Source organism: Excalfactoria chinensis, chromosome 2, assembly GCF_039878825.1.
Source record: "Excalfactoria chinensis isolate bCotChi1 chromosome 2, bCotChi1.hap2, whole genome shotgun sequence".
In the NCBI taxonomy this organism is placed as follows: domain Eukaryota; kingdom Metazoa; phylum Chordata; class Aves; order Galliformes; family Phasianidae; genus Excalfactoria; species Excalfactoria chinensis.
Genome location: NC_092826.1, coordinates 98,217,672 through 98,244,859, shown reverse-complemented (window position 1 = coordinate 98,244,859; position 27,188 = coordinate 98,217,672). Strand labels below are relative to the sequence as shown.

The window sequence follows — 27,188 nt, the reverse complement described above, 5'->3', positions numbered from 1 at the left end:
ACACGTATTCTGTTGTTTAGAAAAAAAGAAGTCAGTTACATAGATTTCTTCTAAGTTTCTCTTTCTAAAAACCATCCATCATTGTCACTTTTGTCATAAGTAATTTAAGCATTCTGAGCAACCTCTGACTTAAAAATGAGATATACTTTGTTCCCATCAAAAATCAAAATCCCAAGCATCTTCTTAGTACTTTGCCCAGTTTTCCCTCCCATACAGTGTTACTAAGATGCTGTATTCTAAGCATCTACTGCCTGGTATGGCAGGGGAAGCTGAGGTCTAACAAGGCTGTATGTATAAAAGGGTTTCATCTGGTTCCGTTCATGCCAATTGGAGGTGTTCATTTCTCTTTCATGAGATATTACTTTGGGACTAGCTAAGAGGGAGAGTGTAGGAGTGAAAATGATCAGACATGCCAGTGGGGGCGGTGGCCTTTCTGGCTACTCCTAGACTATGAGCAACCTGGAATGCATTTCCAATGGCAGGTATCTTCTTATGACTGCCCCACATCCCACATGGTCCCACACTGGTGCTATCAACACCTTCCCAGGATGATCCAGGTCATCTTATTTATCCATATTATCCCAGTGCTGTGAGGGTTAATGGCATAAAGGTGAAAGCCTACACACACCACCCTGATGCTCAGGGAAGATGCAAGTTTTTTCCCATCAAGTATGTAGCGTGGAGAGCAATCTAAGAAGTTAGTGGTAGGAAGAAGTAGGAAACATGGATTAAAGCTTCCTGGTATGTTCACTCACTCATGTCAACATTGGTGGAGATTAAGGAAGGAGGGTGGCGGATGGACTGAGATGAGGTAATGACAGGGACTCAGAGAGTCTGTGTGAAGGAAACATAATCTTAATGTGAGCAAAGATACAGCAAAAAGTAAGTAGCAAAAGCCAATTATATTAAGGCCTTCAGATGCTTTTTATAAGGATAGTCTCTCAACTTGTATTTCTAAATATGTATCCCAACATGTCAGTACAAACAGATGTTTCTACAAGTGGAGCAGGAATCACTGCAGAAATATCTTTGAGGGATTGAGGTATATATTTTCTCCTTCCATTGCAGCCTGTGGCAATAAGGTTGATCCTGTGTATGAAACTCTCCGCTTTGGGACTTCTTTAGCCCAGAAAACCAAGAAGGGAAGTTCTGGAAGTGGGTCTGATTCTCCCAATAGAAACTCTGTAAGTATCCTACCTCTTTCTTCTATTTTCTTTGTGGAGAAGCAGTACTTATTCCTTCACAGGAGTTCACAAAACTTGTATTTCAAGCTGCAAAACAAACACACACAAAAAGAAAACACCAGCAAGGTCATTTCCAGCTCCCAAGATGAGACAAGAAGACACTATTTTTATAAACTCAGTATCTTTTAGATGACTACTAAGAAAAAGAGAAAAATACAAATTAAGTGAATAATCTTTTGTTCTCATGAGATAAACATCACAAATTTAAGCTACTCTCCCCAAACCTCAAATGCTGACAGCTATTCTCAGCCTGTTATAACCAGACAAAACTATTTTCACCTCTGTATTAAAACTTATCATCCTTCATGAAAGTCAGATTATTCAGGACCATGGCAAGAGAGTGCAGAATGAGGACAAGGGAGGAAAGAGTTCCCTTAGCTCTGCCTGTTGTAAATCCCTGCTTAGTTCAATAATACCACTTGACAATTAGTGTAAAGAGAAAAATGATATTTCAGTAGTATTGATGTCCATGAGGTCAGATTATCTCTTTTATTTTTTACCAAGAGATTCTCCCACATCTCAAAAAGCATTCACAACTAACTGCTCCACAGACTGGAGTTGATTGTCATGTCTAAAAATTAGACCCAAGCTATCTGACAATTTTTCCTTTGCTCACATCAGAAAAAAAGTTACCAATGCACAGAAACACTGTGAGACTTGGTCTCCGGGCCTTTGTGCAAATATTTACATGCTTAAGTTAACCTTGAGAACATTTGGTAGAGCATCTTCCTAGCATTTAAAAATATGCTCACTCACTTGAGTGAATGGTGACTTCTGATGGCACAGGTGGTCTCTAAACTGATACTCAATTCTCAGATGGGAAGAAGACAAATTTACCCAAGAACTGAGTGAAATCTGCAAGGGAGCTGTTAAAGGACATGTCCTTCATTCACTCTTGTTTGTGCCTTAAAAGGAATCTGGTAATTCTCATTCTTTTTTAAAACCCAAAGCGACTCTACCACCTGTCACGTTGTGATTACACTTCTTTCTTTCAATTATTTCATTTACTTGAAACAGAAGTTCTACAAATGCAGTTATTGCTTTCTAAATCAATAAAGCATTATGTTGAATTATGAATGACTACTCAAGCATACAAATCATGAATGCTGTGTTTTCCCTAGAGAAGTGATCATAACGAGGTAGGGTGTGGGTGTAGAATGAGGAACACAGGTTCATTATGGGAATTTCTGCAGAGTAGTGAGGCTGAGAGTGAATGTAAGACGTGTCAGCATTCAGAAAATAGAAGACACTAGAGAACTGAATAAACAGGCATGTGAAACCTCAAATTCTGCTGGTGCAAGCCTGTGGATTAAGTCAAGAACAAAAAACGGATGGACCCAACCCTGATCAAAACAATGAGTGCATAGAGCTTCACAACTGTGATGTGTGACCAAGGAGCAGGCACTGACCAGTGGACAGAGGAGGGGGTGATAAAGAGCCCTTAGACACCATGCAGTTAATAACACACAGAGACTAAAATTCTTTCCCAGTGATCCTCCCTGCTCCCTTCTGTGCTGCTCTTTTCCTCTTGAAACAGAAGCAGTAATGCAGCTGTGAGGCTCACAGCATCGCTGAGACTTTGCAGCTCAATAGTGCCTGGACCCTGCCAGCTGAGGAGTGTTTTAGAGTTCTGCCATGGGACAAAATCAGGGACACCAGGGATGTGCTGATACCTGGGTTCCTACTGCACCTCACAAATGTGTCCAAGCCATGAAGGGGTTAGCTTAAGCTCAGTGCAGTATAGCTGTACCTGCCAAGAATAGTTAACAGCATAGGCAACAAGCCCAGGAGCCGTGCCCTGCCTCTACAACTGCCAGGGCTGAAGCTCATGTCTGCCCAGAGTAGAGATACCATCTCGCTCTGAACTAGCCAAGGTATTTTTAATATAACTGAGCAGTGTGGATGCACCCACTGTGATTTTCAGCCTGGATTCTGCATTTCCTGTAAAAGAAAGTGGCCATATGTTCCAGATTTACTACCTACTGCTTTCTTCAAAATGTGCTTCTGCAACCCACATTTATACAGAAAGTCACTTGAGGTGATATCAATGTGATTCCAGTTCTTATTAGTCCTCTCAAAAGCAGCTTTGTGCCTCTACCACTTCCATTAGACTGTGTCATATACTTCTTGTCTGAAAAGTCCTGAAATGTAAGTGATGTTATTTCAGGAGGTTTTGGATTAGTTATATGCCGAAGAGAAAGTCACTGCACATCCCATATGCAGTAGTACCCAACAAAGTATGAAGCTAGTCAGTAATTCTGATGCTAGTTCATAAAGACTGAGGAGCACGCCACGGCAGTGGGCTGAAAAATAGTTGCAACTTGCTATTTCACCAAAGTCAGTCTTTCCCTCCCCCACCAAGCAACTAGCAACCCCTAGCTATGCTCTACTCTGACTCACTGTTATCATTTCTAACACAGTCCCTTCTCACCCAGGGGTGACCCATTTGTACAAGGTGCAAGACAAGCATGACCTTTTCCTAAAGGGTGAAGTCTAAAAACAGTGCATGATAGAAAATAAAGAAGAAGGCTGTGAAAATAGTAAGAGAGACGTGATAATCACTACAGCGTAAATCTACTGTTACTTGCATTCAGAAGTAGCTAAGAAATAAAATTCCTAGGAAATACAATGAATTGCTAATATATCTTCTAAAATGAAAGTATTGTTGTAAATATGCATGGAAGGAAAAATCATATAAAAAAAACCAAACAAACATGAAGCAATTCAGATTTTGCACTCCCTACACAAAGGCAGTGGATATTCCTCATTTGGGTTGGTTTTTTTTTATCATGAAATGCAGGCAGATGTCTACAAAACACCAGATAGACGTGTTTATTCTGTAAAATTCTAGAGTGTTGTGGAATAATTAAGTTAAATCCTTCCATCTGCTTTAAAATCCTGTTAACAAGAAATAAATAAAGCTTAGGAGCATATGAGGACTTTTAGCAGTTTTTTCATATTGGCAGCATCGTCCTAATCTTCAGTTTAAAGTTTTGCTTGTTTGTTTGTTTGTATGGTGATGTTTTATCCAAAATAAATCGTAGGTGGGAAGTTCAGAAAGAGAAGCTCCTTAAGGTTAGATTCGGACAGAGCTTTTTTGGCGTGGCTCCTGGTTCCTGTCAGGCTATACATGGAGAAGCCAACTACCCAGCTGAGGAATCCAGCGCCTTACGCAGAATGCATTTGAGAGGCTTGGGGTTTTGTCATCCCATGTTTTCCTGTGTCCTAGAACAATGGGTCCCTAATCATGATTGACATTAATATGGTACACATAACAAATCATAGTAATTCTAACAACAATATTTGAGCTTCATTTGTCCCTAACTATACCAGCCAGATTTAAAAAGAAATTGAAGGCAGATATTTCAAGGCTGACTTCATGACTCTGTTACACTCAGTGTTGGTTTTTTTTTCACAGAATGTTAATGGAATTAAAATCACACTTCTCTTACAGTAATTTTACTGGAAAACGTGCTCGGGGTTAATAAATTGTTAGTCAATATTTCAATTAACGGCCAGTCTATTCTGTAGTCAGCTATTTGGAAAATCTTCATCATCTCCAACTTCCCCAAACTTCTGCTTTATACAGACACTCATATGGTTTAACACAGTCAATTATTCCTTAACTTTCACTTTACTTTACACTGCAGAAATGTTGTGTGCTGAAGACAGGAAATTTTTTCTAGAGTCCTTAGTGGGCTTTTATTGCTCCCTATAAAGTAGGGTATTTGTTGTGCACCACCAGATACGATGTTTTCTGCAGTCCCATCAAGCAGACTTACTCTGCTCTGATAGCACCCAATTGCTGCATTCCCCAAAGGCTCGTGTGAGGTTTTATTTCACCTTGTCGCTCACTTTCCCTGGCTTTTCCCATCTCATTTGCTCTTTCTGTCCCTGCAGACAGCTGATCTGGCAGAAGTTCCTGAGGAAGCTGATAGCAGCCTTGACATAAGCAGGAGACGCAGCAACAGTGGTGAGTGCTGCTAGGCCAGGATGACATCTTTGCATGTGTTGGTTTTGTGTAGAGCCTATTCCTGATTTTGGAAGGGGGAGGTGAGTGAGGCAGCAAGCTAGTGAAGGAATTTAGGGGAATGCTTTTTTGAGTGCCAGGTGAGATCCAAGCCCCTGGTTTCCATCATCTGTTTTGTCCAGACCTGGCACTGGACAGTGTTCAGGTTTATTCCTTATCTCCTATGTTTCACAACTCTAGACCAGGCACTTAAAAAGTTTCAGTTTCACATTGGCAACGTGGAACAAAACTAAGACTTTTTTTCTCTTTCCATATGTCTGACTTGTCTACATGTCTCTATATACCACAGTCTCTTCAGTATAGGAAATGATTCATATAATATCCATATGTCTGTAAAATATACATCACAATGAATCCTGATTGTAATTGCATCTTCTTCAGTACAGCTACAGAATCTGTCTCCATAATATTAACAGCCAATTCCTTTGTCTGCTTTTCAGGGTGTAATGCTTTTACAGCATTGGCATGATAGGATTTTTGAGACCAGAGCTGAGCGATGAAATCTCAGCTACTGTGGGATGACGTACATGACCTTCTTTTTTAATTCAGTCGTGGCAAGGGAAGCAATAAGTACAAAGTGGGTTCAGCACTTTTAGTAAAACTTTAGGCTCGAACCACCAGTGACTGCTCTAGCACAATGAGGCTGCTTTGGTAAACTTCACATGAGATGTACACTACAAAAATAAGTCACAGAGAACACAGCTTTTTTGTCTGTTAGACCCCTTGTGCTCCTTACATGCAGCTGACAATTCATGTGGGTGAGATGCCAGCTTTAACTGTTCATTCCACTTTCATGCCTTCTCCTCCATATTCCTTCCTTTCCAAGTGTTCCTATCACTTCTCCTCACCATGTTCAGTCATTTCCTCCTTTCCGTTCTGTGAACATTTCGTCTATGTCATCTTCTTTCTCCTGACAATTTATTTAGTATTTCCATCTCACTGATGTGTGTTGATCTCACTTGGTTAAAGAATTAAGCCCACTTCACATATTTTAATCCTGCCCACCTGAGATTAATTCGGCCTTGCCTGAGTTTCCTCAGAACTTTTTTTTCACTGTCAAACAGCAGTTTAATTTCCGAAACCCAAAGTAACTTTTTCTTTTGCTGTGAGATCTTCCTTCGCTGAATGCACTAAGAGGCATTCAAGGAACTTACTCAAAGAGATTACTTTAAAAAACCCAGCATGTGTCAAACCTCCAAATAACTTCCGCGGCACATTAACGATTCCTTTGATCAGCACTGGCTTTTTACAATCCATCCTTCAGAGGCTCAGAGTATAAATTATGCATCAGTCACTCCAAAAATTTCCCCTTGGTAGATTTTTAATAAACTGCCCGCACTGTTTGCACAAGCTGTGGAAATGGTAAAATCCTTTTCAGACTCTCAGAATCTCTGGGTTTTTCTGGGTGTTTTTTGGTTGTTGTTTGTTTGGTTTTTTTTTTTCTTCTTTTTCTTTTTCTTTTTTTCCTCATTTGCTGCGGGGGCAAGCAAATATGAAAGGAGGTGGATTTATGTTTTGTAGAGACATGAACAACAGAGCTGTATGGCTTTCAGACTCCAGTGCCTCCTAGAAATATCCAGAGACCGTGAACTAAACAGAGATTAAAAATTTAACAAAGTAAATTCAAAATGTTGCTGCAGGGTGATTCACCACTCCTTTTTCCACTGTTGTCCGCTGCCTCTTTATCAGGCAGTTCCACATTAATGCTTTCATGAATCAGGTTCATTCCAGTTATTTTTATTCCAATAAAAACCTGCATTCTGCAAACAAGATTTTAGGAACATGCACATTTGAGCCTCCTTGTTTAAAGAGAAAAAGCAGAAAGGACTCAGCACGTGTGGCAATGGAATCAGCTCTATAGGCATATGACAGCAACTTCAGGGGGTGATGGATTATTTCAGACCCTGGTACACAAACTATCCAGCAGACCTTCCTGGTTTACAATTCTAAGTAAGCTGACATACCTAATCACCAGACCTTCAGCCTCCTCTAAGCCAGTTATACTCTTTTGCTGCTGTGAGTTGCCATCCGTATGTGGTCCATGAGCCCTCCACAGCTCACAAGGCACACATGAGTAACCAGGCTTTGTTTTCTATTACCAAGCAGAAATTCCCCCAAATGTGTTCTTCTGCTGAAATGCTTCCACATCTTCTGAAAGACTTTCTGCAAGTCCAAATGGCTCCTATTTACTCAGCTCACTCACCAGAACTTGTCCAATTTTCTTACCTCCTTCTCCACTGAACAAAAACAAGTGGAACACAGATATATAAGTAGGACTTCTCTACACAGATGCCAGGTATATGCATACCCCTATGCTACAGGATACTGCAAAGTGTTTTTTCCTTAAAGTACTCCCTTTTGGTGCTGGTGACAGTGTGCAGAGTCAGGGTTCCTTCACCACAGGACTTGGTAGAGAGCACAATGAGACCTCCAGGTCAGCCACAACTTGGAGACAACTTGGGGCAGTTTCAGGCTAAGTGTATCAATTCATATGCAGACTTCACATTCGCACAATAGATTTTATCACTTTAAAATTGTCTTACATTTTATCAGAGTATATGTGTTTTTGTGTGCTCATTGCTATGTTTCCCTTTGTAGAAAATCTTTCTCACTCATGCTGTGCCTACCGTTTTATCTGTCTCCTCCTTTACAAGAACAGTACGCTTTTTTCAAGATCTAAGTACAACTGACTGTTCTCAAGGAGCCTTACTATTTAACTCATAAAACTTCTTCAAAGACTTTGCCTGGCTGTCACTGGCAATCTAGAACAGCCACAGTAGCATGATTTCATGGAAGAAAAGTGAGAATGTGTAAGAACAGAAAGAGAAGGGAATTCAGCCATTTAGTGATGCCCTGGCCTCTTCTTTCTCTGAATATGTGAAACCATATTGCAGAGAAATAGAAAGAGCACTAATAAGTAATAAGTGCTACTTATTACTGTTTTGGAGATTTCCAAATTCTCATTATAGAATACAAAACTGCTTGAAACACTTGCAGGGGTAAATGGATGGCGGTGATGCTGTTGGTTCTATCTGCTGAAGAACTCCAGATATTACAGTCATGTTCAGGCTTTATTCAGAAGCATAAAACACCAAGCAATTATTAAAATGTAAAGGGGGGTTCAATCAACTTAATAAAGCCAGTATGGTCTTTCCAGGGAGATAACCATGGACAGATATCTGTGGTATCACAAAGCAATTGTGAATACAGTGTAACTGATCTGTATCATGTACCAATCAGGTCAGTTATAAGCTGTGATGCTTGGTTTATTCCACGAGTTTCTGATTTACTGCCTTAGAAGCACATTTTCAAGCATATAGGCCTATGTCTCAGACAACCCATCTTCACTTTAAAGCACATCTAGTGTCCCTGTGTGATCAGATGGAGAGGGCATAGCCAGTGCATTCAGGCAGAGTTTGCTGGAGAGAAGGAAAAAGAAGTCCACCAAACATGTAGAGACGGAAGATACAGAAAGGGAAGAAGGTGTCTTGGCTGCAAAATTCTCTCAATAATGCTTGTATACAATCATCAGATTTTGTAGTTGCTTTCAAATGGAAATTCTTCTGCTCCTAAACACAAAAATACAGCATCAAATATGAAGAAAAGGCATTAGGACTTTAAACAGTAGTGCATTTGGGAGACTTAAGTTCTGTGCTATACCTATCTATAGTCATCTGATCAAAATTGGTTATCTAGTATGACTGTAAATTCTTCAGGATATAAATGGTTTTGAGCCATGCAATAGGTTCAGTGGAACACCTGGTTTTGTTGAGGGTGTAAAAAGGTTCAAATGAGACAAGGGATCAAAGAAAGTAAGGGGAAGGGTTTAACAGAATGAAGCGGAACTTGCTGAAGTGAAGAGCCTTAACTTATTCTAAAATGTCATGTGTTTGCTTTATTTTAGTGTTTACATATTCTGAAAATGGCACAGAACACTTTGGAGAAGAACCAAAAAGTATAAATTCCCCGGTACGGGTAAAAATTTTCTGAGAACTCGGTGAGGATGGGAAGACATGTATAGTAAAGACTGGGGAGGACTTTAGTCGCTAAATAATAGTGGGACTGCTGGGGGCACTGTCTGGGGCAAACATTAATATCTGCCTGTCACATAATGGTTCCATTTCTGGGCCCCTGGCCATGATTGGAAGCACTATACAGGACTGGATGGCTCTTTAGTTGACCAGTAATGGACCTTTTTATGTTCCTATGGTTATTATAATTTGATGTTATGAACATAAAATATCCAGTGTGGAAGCCGTGTCATTACAACAGAACAGCAGTAACATAAAAATCACAGAACTGACATAATTTGGAAAATTACCCAGGGTTTGGTTTAGGTGCTTTTTTTCCTGCAGATTTCCAGTAGAGGAAGAGAGGCAAAAGGGTAGCCAGTCTTCTCTGCAGGAAGCCCAGAGCAAATAACTTTCTGTTTAAGAAAGTGATTTTCCCTCTGTATTCATTGGACTTGTGCACTGTACGGGTTGAGCTCATCTGTAATGAGGCCTGTATAATAGATATATAATACCAGCAGTATACTGCTGGGCTTGCAATATTCATATGTTAAGAAGGAGTAAAACTTAAGCTTGCTTTTATGGTATCACCCAAAAGACCAAGTTGTTCATATTTCTACCAGAAAATTGATCTTGGGATTCAAGGACTCTTATTTCTCCATGAAGACATTTATTGCCTTGGTGCCCCACAATGTATTTAGGCAACAGTCCTCCAAGGTGTGAAAGCAATGATATTTTGGCTCATCTCTTGGAGTAACAGACCTTGGTTCCTCACTATAACACTGTGAACAAAATTCCTGGGTTTTCCAGTGTCAGTAAGCTTCAGACATGGGGCTATACTTTACACTTAAATATTTTACATGCACACATTAACATTTTCTCGTTATCTTTTTTTTTTTTTTTCTTAAAGGGACCATTTTATAAAAGCACGTTACAAATGAACACCTATGTTGCCTTGTACAAATTTGTACCACAAGAAAATGAAGACTTGGAGATGAGGTAAAGGCCCAAAATATTTATTGTTTCATTTAATGCATGCAATCTAAGGCTCATATTGCTATGTATGAATTGAGGGGAAAGGAAAGAAGGAGATTTATCTTGACATATTTTTCTGGACATTTTTTAAGATAAGTACTTGTACGTACAAAGATATTCTCTCAGGAACAAGTGACCATTTATTTGGCAAGGGCACACCAGATAAAATGCTTAGAAGACATTTATGTCAATTCCAAAGGAGGAGGGATTTCCACTACAAAATATTCAGTTTTCAGTTACTTTGTCATTTAATTTTCAACTAGGAATTCCTCATCAGCTGTCCTGCTATTGCTGAACGTTTTGCAAGTCCTGTTTGATTTTTCCCTCCCATTTAGATTATGGATGAGAAAAAAAGAATGATGTCCAGCTGCTGGATGGCATTCTTTTTTTTTTTCACACTAGAAAATACATCCTGAGCTTCACAAAGCATCCTTGTCAATTATTAGTTTTTAACACTTCCTGCCTCAGTTCTGCATCAGTTTCTAGCATTGCAGGATCTAATCCAAACCCACCAAAGTGTAAGAGCATCTTTTCTTTGAGTGCAATAAGATTGACTCATGCTGTTGATATTTTGAGGGCCTTGCTAGAGCTGTTGACTTCAAATGTGTCAGTTCTTTCCAAGGCATTCCCTACATGATAACAGTCATGCACTTGATGCAAAATTTAAGGAATTAACAGAGAAATGCCCCAGTTGCCAGCATCTCATTTTTAGTATATCCAGCTGTATCTTCTCATTGCTCTGGAAAGAATGGGTGGGACGTAAGGCAGAAATGACAAGTTTCCCTATCATTCTGTTCTGCTAGCATTTTCTGATCACAATTGTAGGCATGACAGCTCTTCAGGAAATAACCACAGGCTATGGTGACCTGTAGTGCAACTTGCCAGCCTTTCTGCTTGAAGGATCCCACTTTGCATCCTGCTCCTTTACGGCTGTATTTCAGCCTGAGCAGTTTTCCCATGAAGAGGAACTCCATTCACAGAATCACAGAATCACAGAGTCACAGAATCACAGAATGACCCGGGTTGGAAGGGACCTCAAGGATCATGTAGTTCCAACCCCCCTGCCTAGCAGGGCCACCAAACATACACCTTTACTAGATCAGGTTGCCCAGGGCCCCATCCAACCTGGCCTTAAACACCTCCAAGGACGGGGCATCCACAACCTCCCTGGTCAGCCTGTTCCAGGACCTAACCACTCTCCTAGTGAAGAACATTCAGACACACCTGCTCTGGCATCCTAAGCCAGACACAGAAAACCAGAAAATGCATCATTCCCCAAAATTCCCCTGTCCCTCCCAGTGAAGGCCAGAACAACCAATGGCCTACAACTTGAACAGTCATTACTGACAGACTCTTTCCATGGAGACAAGAGCCAGGTTTTGGAATAGCGTCACCAGGCTGCAGCAAAGTTATCTGTCCCATGACCTGAAATTTACTAATACATGGATTAACACTGTTTCATAAGTGATGCCAAATAGCTAGTAATGCAGTTTGGTATCTGCAGGGAAGGATTCAGGTTATTTGGATGAATTTTCATTCAGCAAAGTTAAGTTTCCTGGGATGGGTTCAGCACAGCATTATTATCAAGACTTGATATATACTATCCTGGCAGCCAGGGATCGACTGGACACTGATCATCTTAACAGAAGGAAGAGAACTAGCAGAGGAAGGAGATGAGCTGGAAGGAAATGTTAAGAGAGATTTGTGGAGATTTGAGCTCACATTTGAGGGCATGCAATGGGCAGCAGACTGCTGCAGCTGAGCGATGACAGTCCTTATTTCAGCAGCAATTAGTATTTGACACAACCTTGATTTCTTCCTTCCTCAGCAGCGGAAGCAGTCAGTCTTGTTCTCCAGAGCTCTGGCTTCAGTAAAAAAGGGTAGTCCAATAACAAGCTTATTCTAAGAGATGGCCATATGTTAAAGTGTTCTGCAGTAAAGCAAGTTTAAAGCAAGTTCTGCAGTAAAGCACTCTGGATGTCAGATACTGCACTGATAAACACCTATCTTGGCACCTACTGAAATCTAGAACACTGATGTAGAGCAGAGCACTTGTCCAGGGCTGTGATGCAGAGGAAAAATAATAGGGTAAGACCAGAGAGCCATTTCAACAAGCAGTGAACACCAAGCGGGTTGCCCCTCATCAGGGATATTGCAGCCTAAGTCTAAGCAGGAAAAATAATATAGGTTCACTTGGGACTTCTATTTATGAATCCTTTTAGGAGATTAGAGACATCAGTGTTAGTCCTGTACTGAAAATTATCAGCTACATTTGCAAGCTTTGCATGTAAAATCTCAGTGCTCAGACCACTGATGTGGAAGACTTCAGGTTCAGTTACCCTCTTCCTCTGATAACCTGAAATGTATTTTCTTCTAAGTTTTTTTCTAGCTACCAGGCTGGAAGGTGTTTAAAAGATTGAATTCTCTAAATCCTTCTTGTTGAAGATGAAAAAGTTCCTCCTTGCAGTGTCAGGATGCCAGTAGCATTACAGCCTGTTCACTTTGGAGTGCCGCACTGGGCTCCTTCAAAACCCAAGTACCTTATATTAAATACTAACTGGAATTGGATGTCCTTTCCTATGGAAGAAACTTTTTACCACAAGGGTAACAAGTCATCCTTTTTCTCTAAATTCCTTTCTCACAGCAAGAACATTCAATTATTCCAAACACAATGAGAACAGCTTCCCAAGGAGGGCAAAGACTACTCTTTTGCCTTATTGATAGCACCTTTGAAACCTAAAAATTCAGGATCAAACCCCACTATGTTAGAGGAAAGACTAAATTCCTGTATCTCCATTTGTCTGCAGCAGTGATAACTGTTGGGCAAGTAGACCAGAGAAGCTCTCCAGCTGGACAAGTGCATGTCTTCTATGTGTGTTCTGCAAGAGCCCATTAAATTCTCTATTTATCACATGTTCTCAATGTGTTGTCAGACTCTTGTGCTGATACCTCACTGATACAAGGAGACTAACATGACATGCAAGGGAAACTGAATAATTAGGGGTCAACCATTAATTTTATTAAGATCAAAGAGATGCCTCTTATCAAGCAGACAAATTTCTGGGGTTAATCCATTTTGCAAATGGGCTGCCACTTACATCCTGCAACACGGTGCAATTATAATTACACAATAATGTTGATGAAGTGCCACCAATGGGGGAAAGGAAGTCAAATAACTGTTCAACTACCTGTACGAAACCAGCTCGGCATGTTTCACTATTAGCATTTCCAGCCAAATTATTCTCTTAGCTCTGCTTTGAAACTAGTCAGCTGGATGCTGATACTTAGCAATTACAACCCTGCACTGTGCATTATAGAGGTAAATATGTCCCATTCAAAAAAAAAGGAAAAAAAGACATTCCTGGGCAGAATTATATCCCTGCTGACTAATTGCCTTTGTCAGTTAAATAGAACCATTTTCCTGCTGCCTTCCTTCTGCAATCACAGCTTGAAAACACAGATGATAAAGTAGTGTGTCCCAACAATGCAAAATATCTTGAAGTAACAAGATAATGCCTGTAACAAATAGGGACAGCATTTTAAGCAGTTTCTTATTAAACAGGAAGGAGAAATTCCTGTTCACAGAAGGTGCTCTCACAATAAAGATCTAGCCTCAATGTACAGCAATTCTCTTTCCACATTACTGAGTATGATTTAAGAAAACCTTGCTCCCTCATTGAGTCTACCCACAGTAAATGCTCTGATGAAATGACCAAGGAAGGACCGGCTTCCTATTAGAAGATAACTGTGGGAGCTGATGCAGCATCACTATTAAGAGTCATGCTGATCTACTTTTCCTCTTCTAATTACAGGCCAGGGGATATGATCACTCTTCTGGAAGACTCCAATGAAGACTGGTGGAAGGTACGTGCTAATTATTTTGCATCTGTCTCATTTCCAAAGGGAAAAATACATTATTTTCAATACTGAACTTGTATTAAAGCTACTAACAGCTTTCTTCTGTCAATACATTTTCTCCACAGGGAAAAATTGACGACAGAACTGGATTTTTTCCTGCTAACTTTGTTCAAAGAGTGCAACATGATGAGAAGATTTACAGATGTATCAGGACATTCATTGGCTGCAAGGAGCAGGGACAGATAACTCTGAAAGAGAACCAGGTAAATGCAAGGGGACCCACTGGGCTGAATTCTCACCAGACTTGAGCATCCAACAGTCAAACTGATGTGACCAGAGGGAAGGTGCAAAATGCACACAAACAGATGCTGTTTGCTGCAGTTCAGCTATGTTTTCAAGATTTACAATTTACAGGGTAATGATCTATAACCAGCTAACACATTCTCCCTGTTTATTGTGGCCTAAGTTTTCAGACTTACAGATGTTCATAAAGATATTTATGTGTTGCCTGCTGACCTCAGAAGGACAGCTTGGAAAATAGAGTTGTAGGGGTAGACCTGAGTGCTTAACACATTGTCTGCTTTCCTCCATGCTATTGGAGCTGATCTAATAACACAGAGTAGCTCCCTTCCCAGACCTTACCTTACCTAAACATTAACACAGCACATTGCTTCAGCTTCAGCAGGAGCAGAGTTAAGACATCAATGAAAAAACTGTAAATCTTAACTTTATCCCTTATTCACTGGTTGTAAAATATCTTTAGACATTAATGGCTTGTGATGCTACTTACACATCCTTTCTACAAGGCATAATTTAAGCAGCATGTGGAAGTTATAGTACACCACATACAGTGAAGATTCACAAAGTCCATTCACCTGGCATATTTTTAGTAGTTCCTTCTACCTCAGGTTATTTGGGTGGATTCACAATGTGGAAGCCACAGCCACCATTATGCAGTGTGCCTCTGATCTGACTTTAAGTACACTTGCAAGCAGAATTTTTACTGGACTTTTTTAGTTTATCTGATAATGCTGCTATAAATGTTTGCTGGGGGAAAGTGAGAGAAGAATTTGGCTCAAAACTTGCATGGAGAACAGTAAGGTTTACAGCATAGGGTCATGTGGATGTGAGGACGGCTGGCTGGGGACAACCCAGAGGCTGAGTCCTCCAAACCCTACACAAAACAGGAAGCTGGCTTTCTATCACTGTATTTTGTGAAGCCCAGTTTTGTTTCACCTTCCCTTCCCTTGGCAGTGTATATCCCATCACCAGGAGGTGTTTTCCTTACAGTGCCTGGAAAACCACTGATTTTAGCAAAGTGGAGCAGAAATCAGCATTAGGGTGGACTCCAGGACTACATATTTTCCATGCAGAACTTTTGTAATACTTCACTCCAGCAGTGGGTAAGGTTAACTCGTACCTTTGCTGCTGCCTTGTGGCGCAGCATAATACACTAACGCTAACAGTCCTTAAATATACACAGCTTTTTAAGGAAGGCATAGTATACAGTAACAGGAATGCATTTTAACTGCGCTGTGCGCTTAGTACATTTGGCAGCCCTTAATTTACTGGAAAGAGATAATGTGCCTAACTTTTTTTTTTTTACCCAGCTCTTCTTTTTATTGTTTATATTTGTGCACACAGGGAAGAAATCATTACCAAAGCCAGACTGGAGGTTTGGCACCTTTTGTGCTCTAGGATTAACAGTGCAGAAGCTTGAGGAAATGGGAGCGTGGAGATTTGCTTGCCAGCACAAAGGAAGAGTTGCAGTCTGAGTCCTTTCTTGTCAGCAGGCACACCATATCCACTATGTCAGTGTGGCTGCTCCTGCAGACAGTGAGGGTGCAGTTTCTTGCCTCATTTCTCACAAGACCAGAGTTTTTAAGTGGGCAGGTCTGGCAGCAGCATCTGAGCACAAAAGCTTCCTATTGTTCCCTAGATCATAATAGGCTCACAATGGAGTTTGCAGTGAGGAGGGAGGCATTGTCTGTGGTAGGGCAGGTGGTAAAAATGGGATTATGAATCCATCCTATTTGTCCATCCCCCTTTTTTCTTCTTTTTTTCTTCTTTTATTTATTTTTATTTTATTTTATTTTTTGGTTCTTTTTTTTTCTTTTTTAGACCTTTCTAACACAGAGAGATGCTGAGGGCAAACATGAAATAAAAATCTGGTTAAAGCAAGGGGCCAGAGACAAGGCTGAACCAGCATATGAGCACAGGGTGGTGAGAACCTGTTCCGTCCTCACACAAATGATCTTAAACAGGGGACGTTCAAGGAACTTCAAGGCCATTTTGAGTAATTTTGAGGTTGAATGTGTTCCAGAAACTCATCTGCTTGCCCCTGTCGTCCCATACAGGGGGTGAGCTTCCTGTGACAGTCCCCAGTGACGGCTGGCAACCTGCACAGGGTCAACATCTGGTTGCATCAGCATAGGGCCGTGGGCACAGGGACACCCAAAGCCAGACCAGACCACAGGACCTGTGCCTGCCTCAGAGATCACCTCCTCAAGGGCACCATTTATTGCCCTTTCTTTTTTCCTTTTGTAGCAGAACAATGCTTCCTTTCCTGAGGAACAACAATATTTGCCATGAAATAAAACATATTTTTTACCAGGATTTTTTTACTTCAAACAATTATTTTATATTTCCAAGTTCAAATTTCCTTCCTTTTTTCTCCAGGTAGTTCTCTTATTTTTTATCCTTTATTTCCTCAGTGTTTATTTCTCCCACTGAGAGAGTTAAACATAAGGGAGGGCATGGAAAAAAAAAGAAAAAGAAGAAAATCATCTGAATAGGACTTCTGGAAAAAGTTCTGCATAGTTCTTTCTTTTTTTTTTTTCATTCTGCTTGGGGATTTCTGTGGGATCTAAGCAGCCATTTTAGCTGTCTCACAGCATTTGGAATCCTGGGAGCACAATATATGTACTACATGCAAAGCACTGGCTTGTTTTAGATTAGCAAGGAGGAGAAATTATTCATTGCTACTAATTCCTGTCAAGTCTCACTTTAGCTAGAAAAACTCATTAACTGGTCTCATAAATTCCTGTAGCTATAGTATGGCAGATTGTCTTCATTTTATTGTGTTAATTCACTGGGGGAAATTCTGCAGGGTTTTTACAGGAGTTCAGAGCCATTCTTACAATGAAGGTGAACAGGAAAACTTATCCTGTGCCTTTAATATGAATTTTCAGTATAATGGTTAATAACATCCATGGTTTATACTGTAGGTCTCCATCTCTTTTTTACCTTACGTGAATGTCCTCGAGTTGAGAGTCTGTATTTGTAAGGAAAAAGGCAAAAAAAAAAGATGGTTTTTTTTTTTTTTTACACAAAGGAATCTATGGTTCCATTTCAGGCAAGCAGAGACATTTTCAAAGTTTGAAGCACAGTAGGTGAGGCTTTCTCTGGAATCATTTGTTGTTTTCATGTCCTGTGAATAGCGTGTTGGGTTTTCAGCTGCACGCAGATTCTTCTGGCAAGGCCAGTACTCAGGGACAAGTAGGACAATCAACAAGACTGAGGGGAAAACAAAGCAGCACATTTGCACGTCTTATGCAAGATGCACGGGTTTATCTTCACAAAGGTTTCCTTGAAAAATTCATTATGGAAAATGAAACTCGGCCTGGGAATAAGCAGTACTGCTTCAGAGACAGCAACATTTGGAGTTCAGGGTGTGCTGACAGATCCTGAAACCAGTGTAGAAGGCGGCTGGGCGCTGTAGGGCTCAATCTGATATGTGCAGGAGAAAGGCAGACTTAGCCTTGTTTTTAAAGAAGATATAACATTCTATTGTTTGAATGTCTGCTGCTCCTTCTCTTCTAGTATCCTAATTAAATACAGGAAATGCCCCCTTTAAGAAAACCCTGCTCACACCCTTTACTGGCAGCCCCTCTGACGTCTACAGGCATACAAATATAAACCACATTAGGACCGGGCTCTTTGTGATTAAATAACACTATTGATTTTGAATTGCACAAGTGATCTTGTGAAACAGAAATGACCCCAGCCACGACATCTATAATGAGATTAACAATCAGAAACTCTCCGCCTCATCCAAATGTGGACTGTGAGTTTACATAAAGGTCAGTGCAACAGATCCATTTTGCAAAGGATGTGTTCTATAACTGTCGCTGATGAAAACTATCCCTGTTGCAGGAAGCATCTCCCATCCAGGTTCCACAATGACTGCAAAAAAGGCCATAGCTGTGATGGCTTCAGCTTCCAAACCAGTGCTGTCAGCCTTGCTGTCCCCAGGGCATCATTCCCCTGCACCCAGTTGCTCCCATTTCAGAATGAGTGGCTTTTAGGTATGTGTATATCGGCAGCTACATTCAGATCTGATCCAGCCCCCTGAGAAGAGCACAGAAATGGACTTGGATGCAGGCACAGGCTCTTATCCTGTAGCCTGGACTCAACAGAGCAGGACTGCAGCCTGGGTCTCCAATCCCAGGGGATTCACCTGCCTCAAGTCTTCTCATTAGTTCATAGGTTTTTTTGGTGTCTGGCTTTTCACCTTGCTGCCTGGGAGTCACACTAGGTCCCCACATTTTTCATCCTGACGTACTCCAGAAGGGGATGAACTTCTTAAAGAATGACTCAGCTGCCTTTGAAAATCAGTTGCACTACTGAAACAAACCCAGATTGGAAAGCAATGCTGAAGTTATCCTCCCCTGCAATAGATGCTACCCTTCACAGTTAGGCTTGAAGGAAAAAGGGTCTTTCTCTGCAGCTATCTCACATTTGCACTGATGCTCGTCTTGTTTAACTGGGACATTCACTCAGAGACACTGAGTGGCACACAAGTTGTAGAAGAGTTTAGTACCTGAGCACAGCACATTTTGTATCCAGGTCATCTTTAAAACCCTGAACAAATGTCATATGAAGAACAAGCTGGTGTTCTTGGTCCGAAAGCTAGTGAAGCAGCTGATATAAAACCTGTCATCATACTTTACATTGTAGCCAAATTAGCATAAGAACTGAGTTACCTATCATTTCCATCTACAGAGCTTACTTTTAGGCAAGAATTTCAGTGCATAGACAGAAGCAGATGTGGAAACTCATCATGTCCCTGTGCTGTCACTCCTAGATACAAGCAGAAGGCGTGAGCTTTCAGACCTCTTGACCTGGCTGTGTCTCCAGACTCCAGAACAGCTCTTGAAGCTGTGCTATCCTCGTAAGCAAATGCCTGTCTCATCAGAACTAGCCTGTTACTGACAGACAGGTTAAATATGTGAAAGAGAAGATAAGCAAAAGACAGCTACAGAAAACTAGAGCAAGTTCAAAGTTACTCAGGGACAAAGAGAATTTGCTACAGGACTTAGAAACACAGAAGAGTTCGGATCGCAGCTTGAAGGATCATTTCCTGATTGCTTGTATGTCCCCTGCTGAGGGCTGAGGGATAAAGAAATTCCAAGGGCAGATGTTGACAAGTTTAGACATCAGTCAGGATCTGAGCAGTTGTTTTCTTTATTTTTCTTGTGTGTTTATTTTGTTTGGTTTTTTTTTAGATAAACGAGATGAAAGAGTGAGAAAGTGACTTTATAATACCAGATCCCGCTTTCAGTTATTTCTGTAGATCCCTTGATGACTGAGAAATAGCCTGAGATGTGATTGCTTATCCCACGGCTTACTCCATTAATAAACTCTTGAGCCAGGGCACTTTCTATTTTCTTTCTAAAGAAAAAAAAAAAAAGCACGCTGTTTGTCTCATTTGTGTAGCTGCCAAGTTCACAGGGGAATAACTGCTCAGCCACCTTGCCCCCAGAACATGCCAGCCTGAGTAGCTGTCATTTCAAGCAGTTTCCAGTTGGATGCAGTGAACTGTGGGTGTCTGATGGCAGCTTAGGCATGCTGTGCCTTCAAAACCATCACACTTGCTGTCACCAGGGCTAGTCCTCAGTGACAGCTGATTCATCAGATGGAGCCCAAAACTCTGTACACCTCCTGATTTACACCCGCCTAAGAAACCCAGATCCCAAGGCTTGTGGATGAAAACCTTGGTAGCACTCACAATAGGTGATGAGGACAAACGTGGCCAAAGGTGGGGTTGCATTCCCTCCTTTCTGAAAGTGCAGAATCTGGAGCATCTCCAGAGCTGTGCAAAGCTCCAGCAGCTGCTATAGACCTGGAGAACTCCTGACTTGTACCATACTAGTAAAGTGTGTTATACTGCAGCCAGGCTCAACCTGCCTTTCACATGTCTTTGGGAAAGAGTGGGAAAAGCTTCTGTCATTCAGGGGCTGGCACATGCAGGGCTTAGAGTATTAGTGTGAGAGAACTTCAGCTGGAATTTGTGAGGGTGCAGACTGATTAATGTATTAATGTATTAGTATGGGGAGCGAGACAAAATCTTGCAGAAAGACCTTGTTTCCCACATAGCCAGTGAAGATCTAAAGCTATTGCTAGAGCAGAGCATTCCCACTGATATCGAGGAGAGCTTGAATAGCAGCAGCAGAATGAAAACAATTTTTAAAGTTCAAATCTGATGTCCTTTTTCCACTCCAAGGATAAAGAAAACCTCTGTTCAGAAAGTTCTGTGTTTTTCTTTTGTCCACAAATCATTCTGCTTCCAGTGCAAGACATCAGGGAAGAGTCTGTCAGACTTTTTTAGTTAGGAGGTAACATAGTGATGGAGTCAGGCATTCCTTTTAACAAGCCAGGTCCATTACGGAGAGCCTACAAAAGTTTATTTTCCCACGCAGGGATCAACTGAGAATGGGCATCTTTCAATCAAGATCTTCTTCCCTACTTTTGGACACTCTGCTATGCTCATTTAACCTTAAACTCATGCTCCATTCTAGGCTTTTTTTCTAGTTGTTGAGGTTTTCATAGTCTTCCTCAAAGACAGACCAACATCTCATGATACTCAGAAGAATCTTCCCATATACCTCTGTTTCACACGTTCCTGCTTCAAGTGATGATGCGACTGCCTAGGGAGCTGCTACTGTGCTAGGGATTCATCACACAAAATTAACTTGACTCTTTTGCAACAGTACCTGAACAAAAACAGTATCAATTACATACTTCTCCCTCTCTTTCTGTGTGATTTAGCCCAAACAACAATACATTATTTTGCTTTAATTGGATGTCAACTCTACTGGTGTGCTCAGGCATTCTGCCCCGGGAATGCAATTCAATTAGAATTAAGTAGATAGCCTAAGAATATTAATGAACACGTGTGTTTTCCAAACCCGTTTTTTCAGCTATAGAGATGTACCTGACCATTTCCAAATACTGGAGATGGCAAATATGAAACATCTTTGCCTCCTTCATATATCCTTTCATTTCCCACTAGCAGCATCAGTATTGCTAGCAAATTTTAGGCATGTAGCAATCAGAGGACAATCCGACCCACAGTTGAGATATGTTATTTAGGTGTCACTGCACAATTTGTAAGAGTCGTGCTGAAACACATTTAGTCAGAAATGTTTTTAGCCATTTGGGGTCATTTCATACTCTCTGAATTGCTGTAACTAAACACTGTAAACATCCATCAGATACAGCCTTTGTGAGTATTAATCCAGATACAGGGCTTAAAAGACCTGGCACTTTCATCACGAGAAATCAGTGAGTTGATCTCAGTAGCACCATCAAATTTTTGCCTATTTTTAAACTGTAATTGAATAATAGGAAAATATCTTTCTTTGGTACAGATGTTTGAAAAAAAAAGTCTTAATTTTTATGCCTCTGTGCTCAAGTGCCCAGTCCAAAGTACTAGTGCTTTCAAATGGCTCGTCTATTGCCAAAGTAGTCTCAGATTGGCCCTAAAGTGGAAATACCTGAGTTCATAAAGGTCTGTAGGAAATGCAGATCCTTAACATGATGTAGTGCTTGCACTGTTGTGAAGACCATACAGTTTCCATCACGATTACCTCTGTTGGGCACAGTAGTTGTGCAAACACACTCGCAGAGCTGTATTCAGGTCACATACTTTGGTATCCAAAATAGACATGGGCATCTGCAGGTTAGAGAGCTGAGTGAATAACATAACTCATTACCCATCTGAGAAGCACCTGGGTTCCTTAAATATTCCAAAGAGAATATGCTTGCATTCAGATCAGCTGCTATGAGTGACCCACCTTGGCACTGTGATTGTTTTTCATCAGCTGCTGAGGGAGCCTGATAGCTTGATAGCTCGTGATCTGAATTACCCACATCTCTCATACACAGACAACTAAATCATGATAGTTACAGTAGGTTGAAGTCATAAATTGAGCTTCAAAATATTTGATCCTGTATGAGGGTGTTAATGATTTTAATGTCTCTCATTTATATGTGGCACTTCAGAGAGTCAGGGGGAATTGGTAGCACTCTGAACATATGACTTTGAGTTTCTTGTTAAAACAGTGAGCCTAAAAAGGATTCTTCTGCCTATAGAAGTTACTAGCACAGTGTCCAGCCTACCAAATAAGTAGACTTTACTTCAATGACTTGTTTCTTCATCACGGGAAATAGATTTTTGTTTTCCTACCTTCTTTGCATCCAGATTTGCGTGACTTCAGAAAAGGAACACGATGGCTTCATCAAAGTATACAGCGGGAAGAAGAAAGGCTTTGTCCCCATAGACATCTTAGAAAACATCTGATTGCAACAGCCCGCTTGCTGCAGTAGGAGCCCTTTGTTGGCAATGCCTGTCTGCCTCATCTCACACTGTGTCAACCCAGATGGGCTGTCTTGCAGATGTTCAGGGAAACAGTGGGAAAACTGCAACTACAAGAAGAAAAAGACATTTAGACTGCCGCAGCAACACTAAGAAATTAGAAAAGTGGAATGATTGAAAGAAAATATAGTCAGAAACCAACAGGGAAATGAGAGGCCCTTGGAAACTAATAGGAAAAAGGTAAGAAAAAGAAGTCTGGGCTGATTTCTGATGCAGGATGGCTATTGCAACCCTGATGGAAACAGACAGCTGTTCTGAAGGACTAAACTCAAGTCTCGTTCTTGTGTCTTAGAGAACTGTTGGACTACTTTCTTGTTGGAGATGTGTGTTTGGGAGGGAGGGACAAATACAAGTCAAACAACTGTGCTCGTACTACAGCCCAATGCTTGTGGTAAAGTGTGGCTGTAGTTCTACAGTTCTGTCCACTGTATCAACCAACCAGTTTAAGCGTTTATTCCTGATGTTAGTCTCATATCAAAGCAGTTTGGAGTCACCATGTGGACGTCAGTTCAAGAAGTGCACTGTGCCCTGGAGGTCAGCAGCTTTCTCTTTCTGTGTAATCTTACCTTATGAAAGAGTAGCAACCTTGTATGTCCTTTGTTTTCTCTGTATACAAACAAAAGCTCTCAGCGTGTGCCAGGTGTGATGGCTGCTCTCATAGCTCCCGAAAATGGCCTGCCCTCCAATTCAAGAGCCTTTTTGGAAGTGTCCCTCTGTGTTTCCTGCACCCTTACCTGGTGAGGCAGAAAATGGGAGGAATGCTGGGAAAGTGCCACAGGCTTGAAATGTTTTGTATCTTTCTGTGTTTATTGCACTTACAAGATTTTATATATTAATCCTGTTTATAAAAAAATAAGACAGTTAACCAACCCCCTGAAAGACTGAAAACACTAGGAAAGGACAGACCGCACACAGAAGTGAAGATGGTATTGAAATCCAGAACTTGTGACAGTAAGGCACTAAGTGTCTTAGCATTGTCTTCACCCAACAAAGTCGTCATCTTCATTTGCTAGATTAGTTTTACAGATTCATCACTCAATCACATGAGTACCTCCTTGGCATTAACAACTGTGAGCCTCCTGTAAGCCCCCTCAGACCCAGTGCAACTAAACAGACAGGTCTGGTTTGTCCATGTGAGCCTCCATTTTCAAGTATGTTTGAGGTATAAGATCTGTGGGACTGGTGGATTTGGACCAACTTACACAGATCAGCCGGTGCCAATCCTGTTGCAGAGCAGGGGCCTTATGATGTTTCAAAACAGCAAACCTGATTTCCAAGTACTTAATTAGACGTAATTGCACCAAATACACTTAAACAGCTTAGTATGTATTATGACATAGAGATTAAGTCCTGTCCCAAAGCTCCCTGGTGAATTCAAGCCTTATTTGACCAGCCTGAGATGGACTGCCAGTTTTTAATACTGCTGCAATTAGCCACAAATGGATGCCCTGAATGCCAACACTGCAAGAAGAAATCCAGATGCTGCCAGGTTAGTACAGGCCTTTGCACAGCTGACACTATGTCTAAAAAGATGCTGTCTGTTCTGCTTCCTTATACTGAGGCCGTTTGAATCCGTGTTGCACAGCCCAGGTCTCATAGTTGGGATGCCCAACAGCTGACCTTATGCAAAGCCTTATTAAATCCAGTGTTGTGCTACACATGACCAGAAGCTCACAGAGCAGATCAGGCTGCAGCCTCTTAGAGGCACATTTTGCAACTCTTACTTATCACTTAATTGCCGAGGAGGAAGTTACAGGGTTGATGCTGAAACATCATCCTTCGTAATACAAATGGTCTACACCGATAATTCACATCCTTCTAGCTGATCAAAAGTATCTGATTTCATATCTCCCTCTATGGGAATATCAGCAATTCATAAATGGCTTTCCTACAGAGCAAACAATGAACATTTCTCAGCTCATTCTTCTAAGCAACCAGTAAACTTAGTGGGAAGAGGGAGGATTCTGACACGCCTTAAAGATCAAGACAAAAAGTCATGATAATCCACTCTGCTTTATATGATTTATATATATGTATTCACCAGTTCAAACAAAAAACTCAAATGTTTGTTAGAATTGAAATATTTGCTATTTTTGATCAGACCTGACAAGTGGGCAAAGGAAATCTGTATTAATCTATACATATGTGCTATTGTTTACATGATTGCATCATACTGTGATTCCCTATTTGAGTCTTCTATGATTTTAAGTTATCCCTACAATGTGCATCAAGAAAGAAGGAATTCAAAGAATTCAAAGATATGAATATTACCTACAACTCACAATGGCCTTTAATCAATGTCAGTTTGATTCCTTTTGATACTGAGCAATAAACAATAAAGTGATTGAGTAAAACAAAACAAACCCTACGTTGACTGCATTACATCTGAGCAAGCATTGCTTCTGAACCAAAGCTTTCATGGTTAACTTTCCTTTGTGTGTTTTGTTTTGTCTTTTTACTGGGTTTTTGCTGCTGTTCGATATGGAGATGTAATTTATGCCTAATTTAGCAAGAAGCACATACATGAGTCTTACTTTAAGCATGTGATTCATTGGCTATTTGCACGCTTAAAGCTGAAGCACTTTGCTGAATTGAGGACATTTTCCTCAAATTAATTTTGGATGCCTTACTCTGAATCCAGATGAGTGTCCCATTATTTTCTTTTCCTACCATATGCAGTTTGCAATAGATACTGAGTTAGCAAGCAGTTAGAAGAAGCTGGAGTGGAATTTATCTGACGTTTCCTCAGAAGATTTGAACTTTAGGAGATGGATACTGTTCACACTTAATATTCTGCTTAATAAAGAATGTGCAATGGTTGGAAGGAGAATAGAAGTGTATGTTTCTTGGCTTCTTTGCATCAGCCGCTATCATTTTCAGTCAGACACCTCAGAGAGCATTTACTACAGTCATCAGCAACAGACATCACTGAGCATTGCCATTTCAAATCTACAGCACTTGCATTTGCCATATTTAGCAAACCATTTCTGAAGCGGTTCTTCTGTAATGTATGTAGCATGCATAGACTCAGAGTGAAGTTTTGCAGCACAGTCATCCTAATCACTTGTTTCTGGCAGATCAGACTATATTTTAAGCCATTCAGCATCTCGTCACAGCATAAAACTGGCTGCAGAATATTTTCATAAGTGCTAGGGAGATCAACCAATATGAGCTGAGGGTGAACTGCCTGAGTCATGATTTACTCCATCCATAAACAACACGTTATCTATCTCAGCGTATCAGCATCCTGCTCTAACACCTGACCACTTTGTCTTGGTGACTTATTTCAGCCACAGATGCTGCAGTGCATGGTCAGATGCACACATTGCACCAGGGGGACTAGGACACTTACTTCTATGAACACCATGCATCTTCAGCACAGGCTTTCTCTTTGTTATTATTGGTCAAGATCCAGTTGACTAAATATTGCACTGAGTTCCATTATAGACTGAGGAGACTGTGAGAGTAGTGAGCAATGACACTGGAGACTTGGAAGAACTGTGACCTTCTAAAGAAACCACTGGGGACCATAAAGGTTATCCAAAATGGCATTAGGCAGAAATGTTTGGAAAATGAACCCTACTCATTTTTCCTAAATGCATGCAGACAAGTCTGATATACTGAGCACTCAAATTACATTTCTTTCCCTAAAGGACACCGAATAAATACAGCTCACCGTATCAATCTTCTCTCATTTAAGTCCACCATAAAAAAAAGAAATCTTTGAATGCCACAGGGAGTGAAGTTCATCTATTATGTTGGAAAAGGCTGGCTGCTGTTATCATTCTTCCAAAACTCAGTGATGTAATTTACCTCATCTAACTGAAAATGTCTACAGCTAAGCTAGTAAATCAATTGGCTTTCCTCCTTCCCCAGAAAAGAGAGTTATGGGTACTTCAGTATTATGGTTCATGTGACCTACTGAAGCCTTCTGCTTTTGCTTAAGTTATATTGTGCCTCTCAAGTGCCTGTTTCTACCCATCAACAATCGTGAGAGCCTTGGCCAGTTGGGTGCAGACCTCTGCAGAGCAAAGTTCTGTATCAGGACAGTTGAATTCCTAGCCCTGATTTCTGGACGTGTAGGTATAATACATATATGTGAGTATTGTGTGCTTGTTTGATGCTTTTTAGAACACTTCAGAAGTTACTAGTCATTAATATTATTAGAAATGAAAAAAAGAGCTAAAAGGAAGTCCCTGCTTCCTTTATATAGACTTTCATTTACAAGCTGGTGGACAAGAATGGCCTTCTCAATAGAACATGTTGCCTTTAACTTTAATACAGTATTGAACTGATCCTAAGGATGTTTTAATTTAGAACACTGAACACAGGAAATATTAGCCTGGAGAAAT

General features: G+C 40.7%; 1 protein-coding gene across 1 annotated transcript in view; it reads left to right on the top strand.

Annotated features, from left to right (window-relative positions):
* Positions 1 to 25,191, top strand: part of STAC (SH3 and cysteine rich domain) — a 71,734-nt gene extending 46,543 nt beyond the window's left edge. The window contains exons 7-13 of the mRNA XM_072328446.1: positions 1,069 to 1,184; positions 5,145 to 5,217; positions 9,179 to 9,243; positions 10,195 to 10,283; positions 14,132 to 14,183; positions 14,303 to 14,440; positions 22,663 to 25,191. Coding sequence (XP_072184547.1) covers positions 1,069 to 1,184; positions 5,145 to 5,217; positions 9,179 to 9,243; positions 10,195 to 10,283; positions 14,132 to 14,183; positions 14,303 to 14,440; positions 22,663 to 22,761 — 632 coding nt within the window. The 3' untranslated portion in view covers positions 22,762 to 25,191. The remainder of the gene's footprint in view (positions 1 to 1,068; positions 1,185 to 5,144; positions 5,218 to 9,178; positions 9,244 to 10,194; positions 10,284 to 14,131; positions 14,184 to 14,302; positions 14,441 to 22,662) is intronic.
* Positions 25,192 to 27,188: the final 1,997 nt, after the last annotated feature.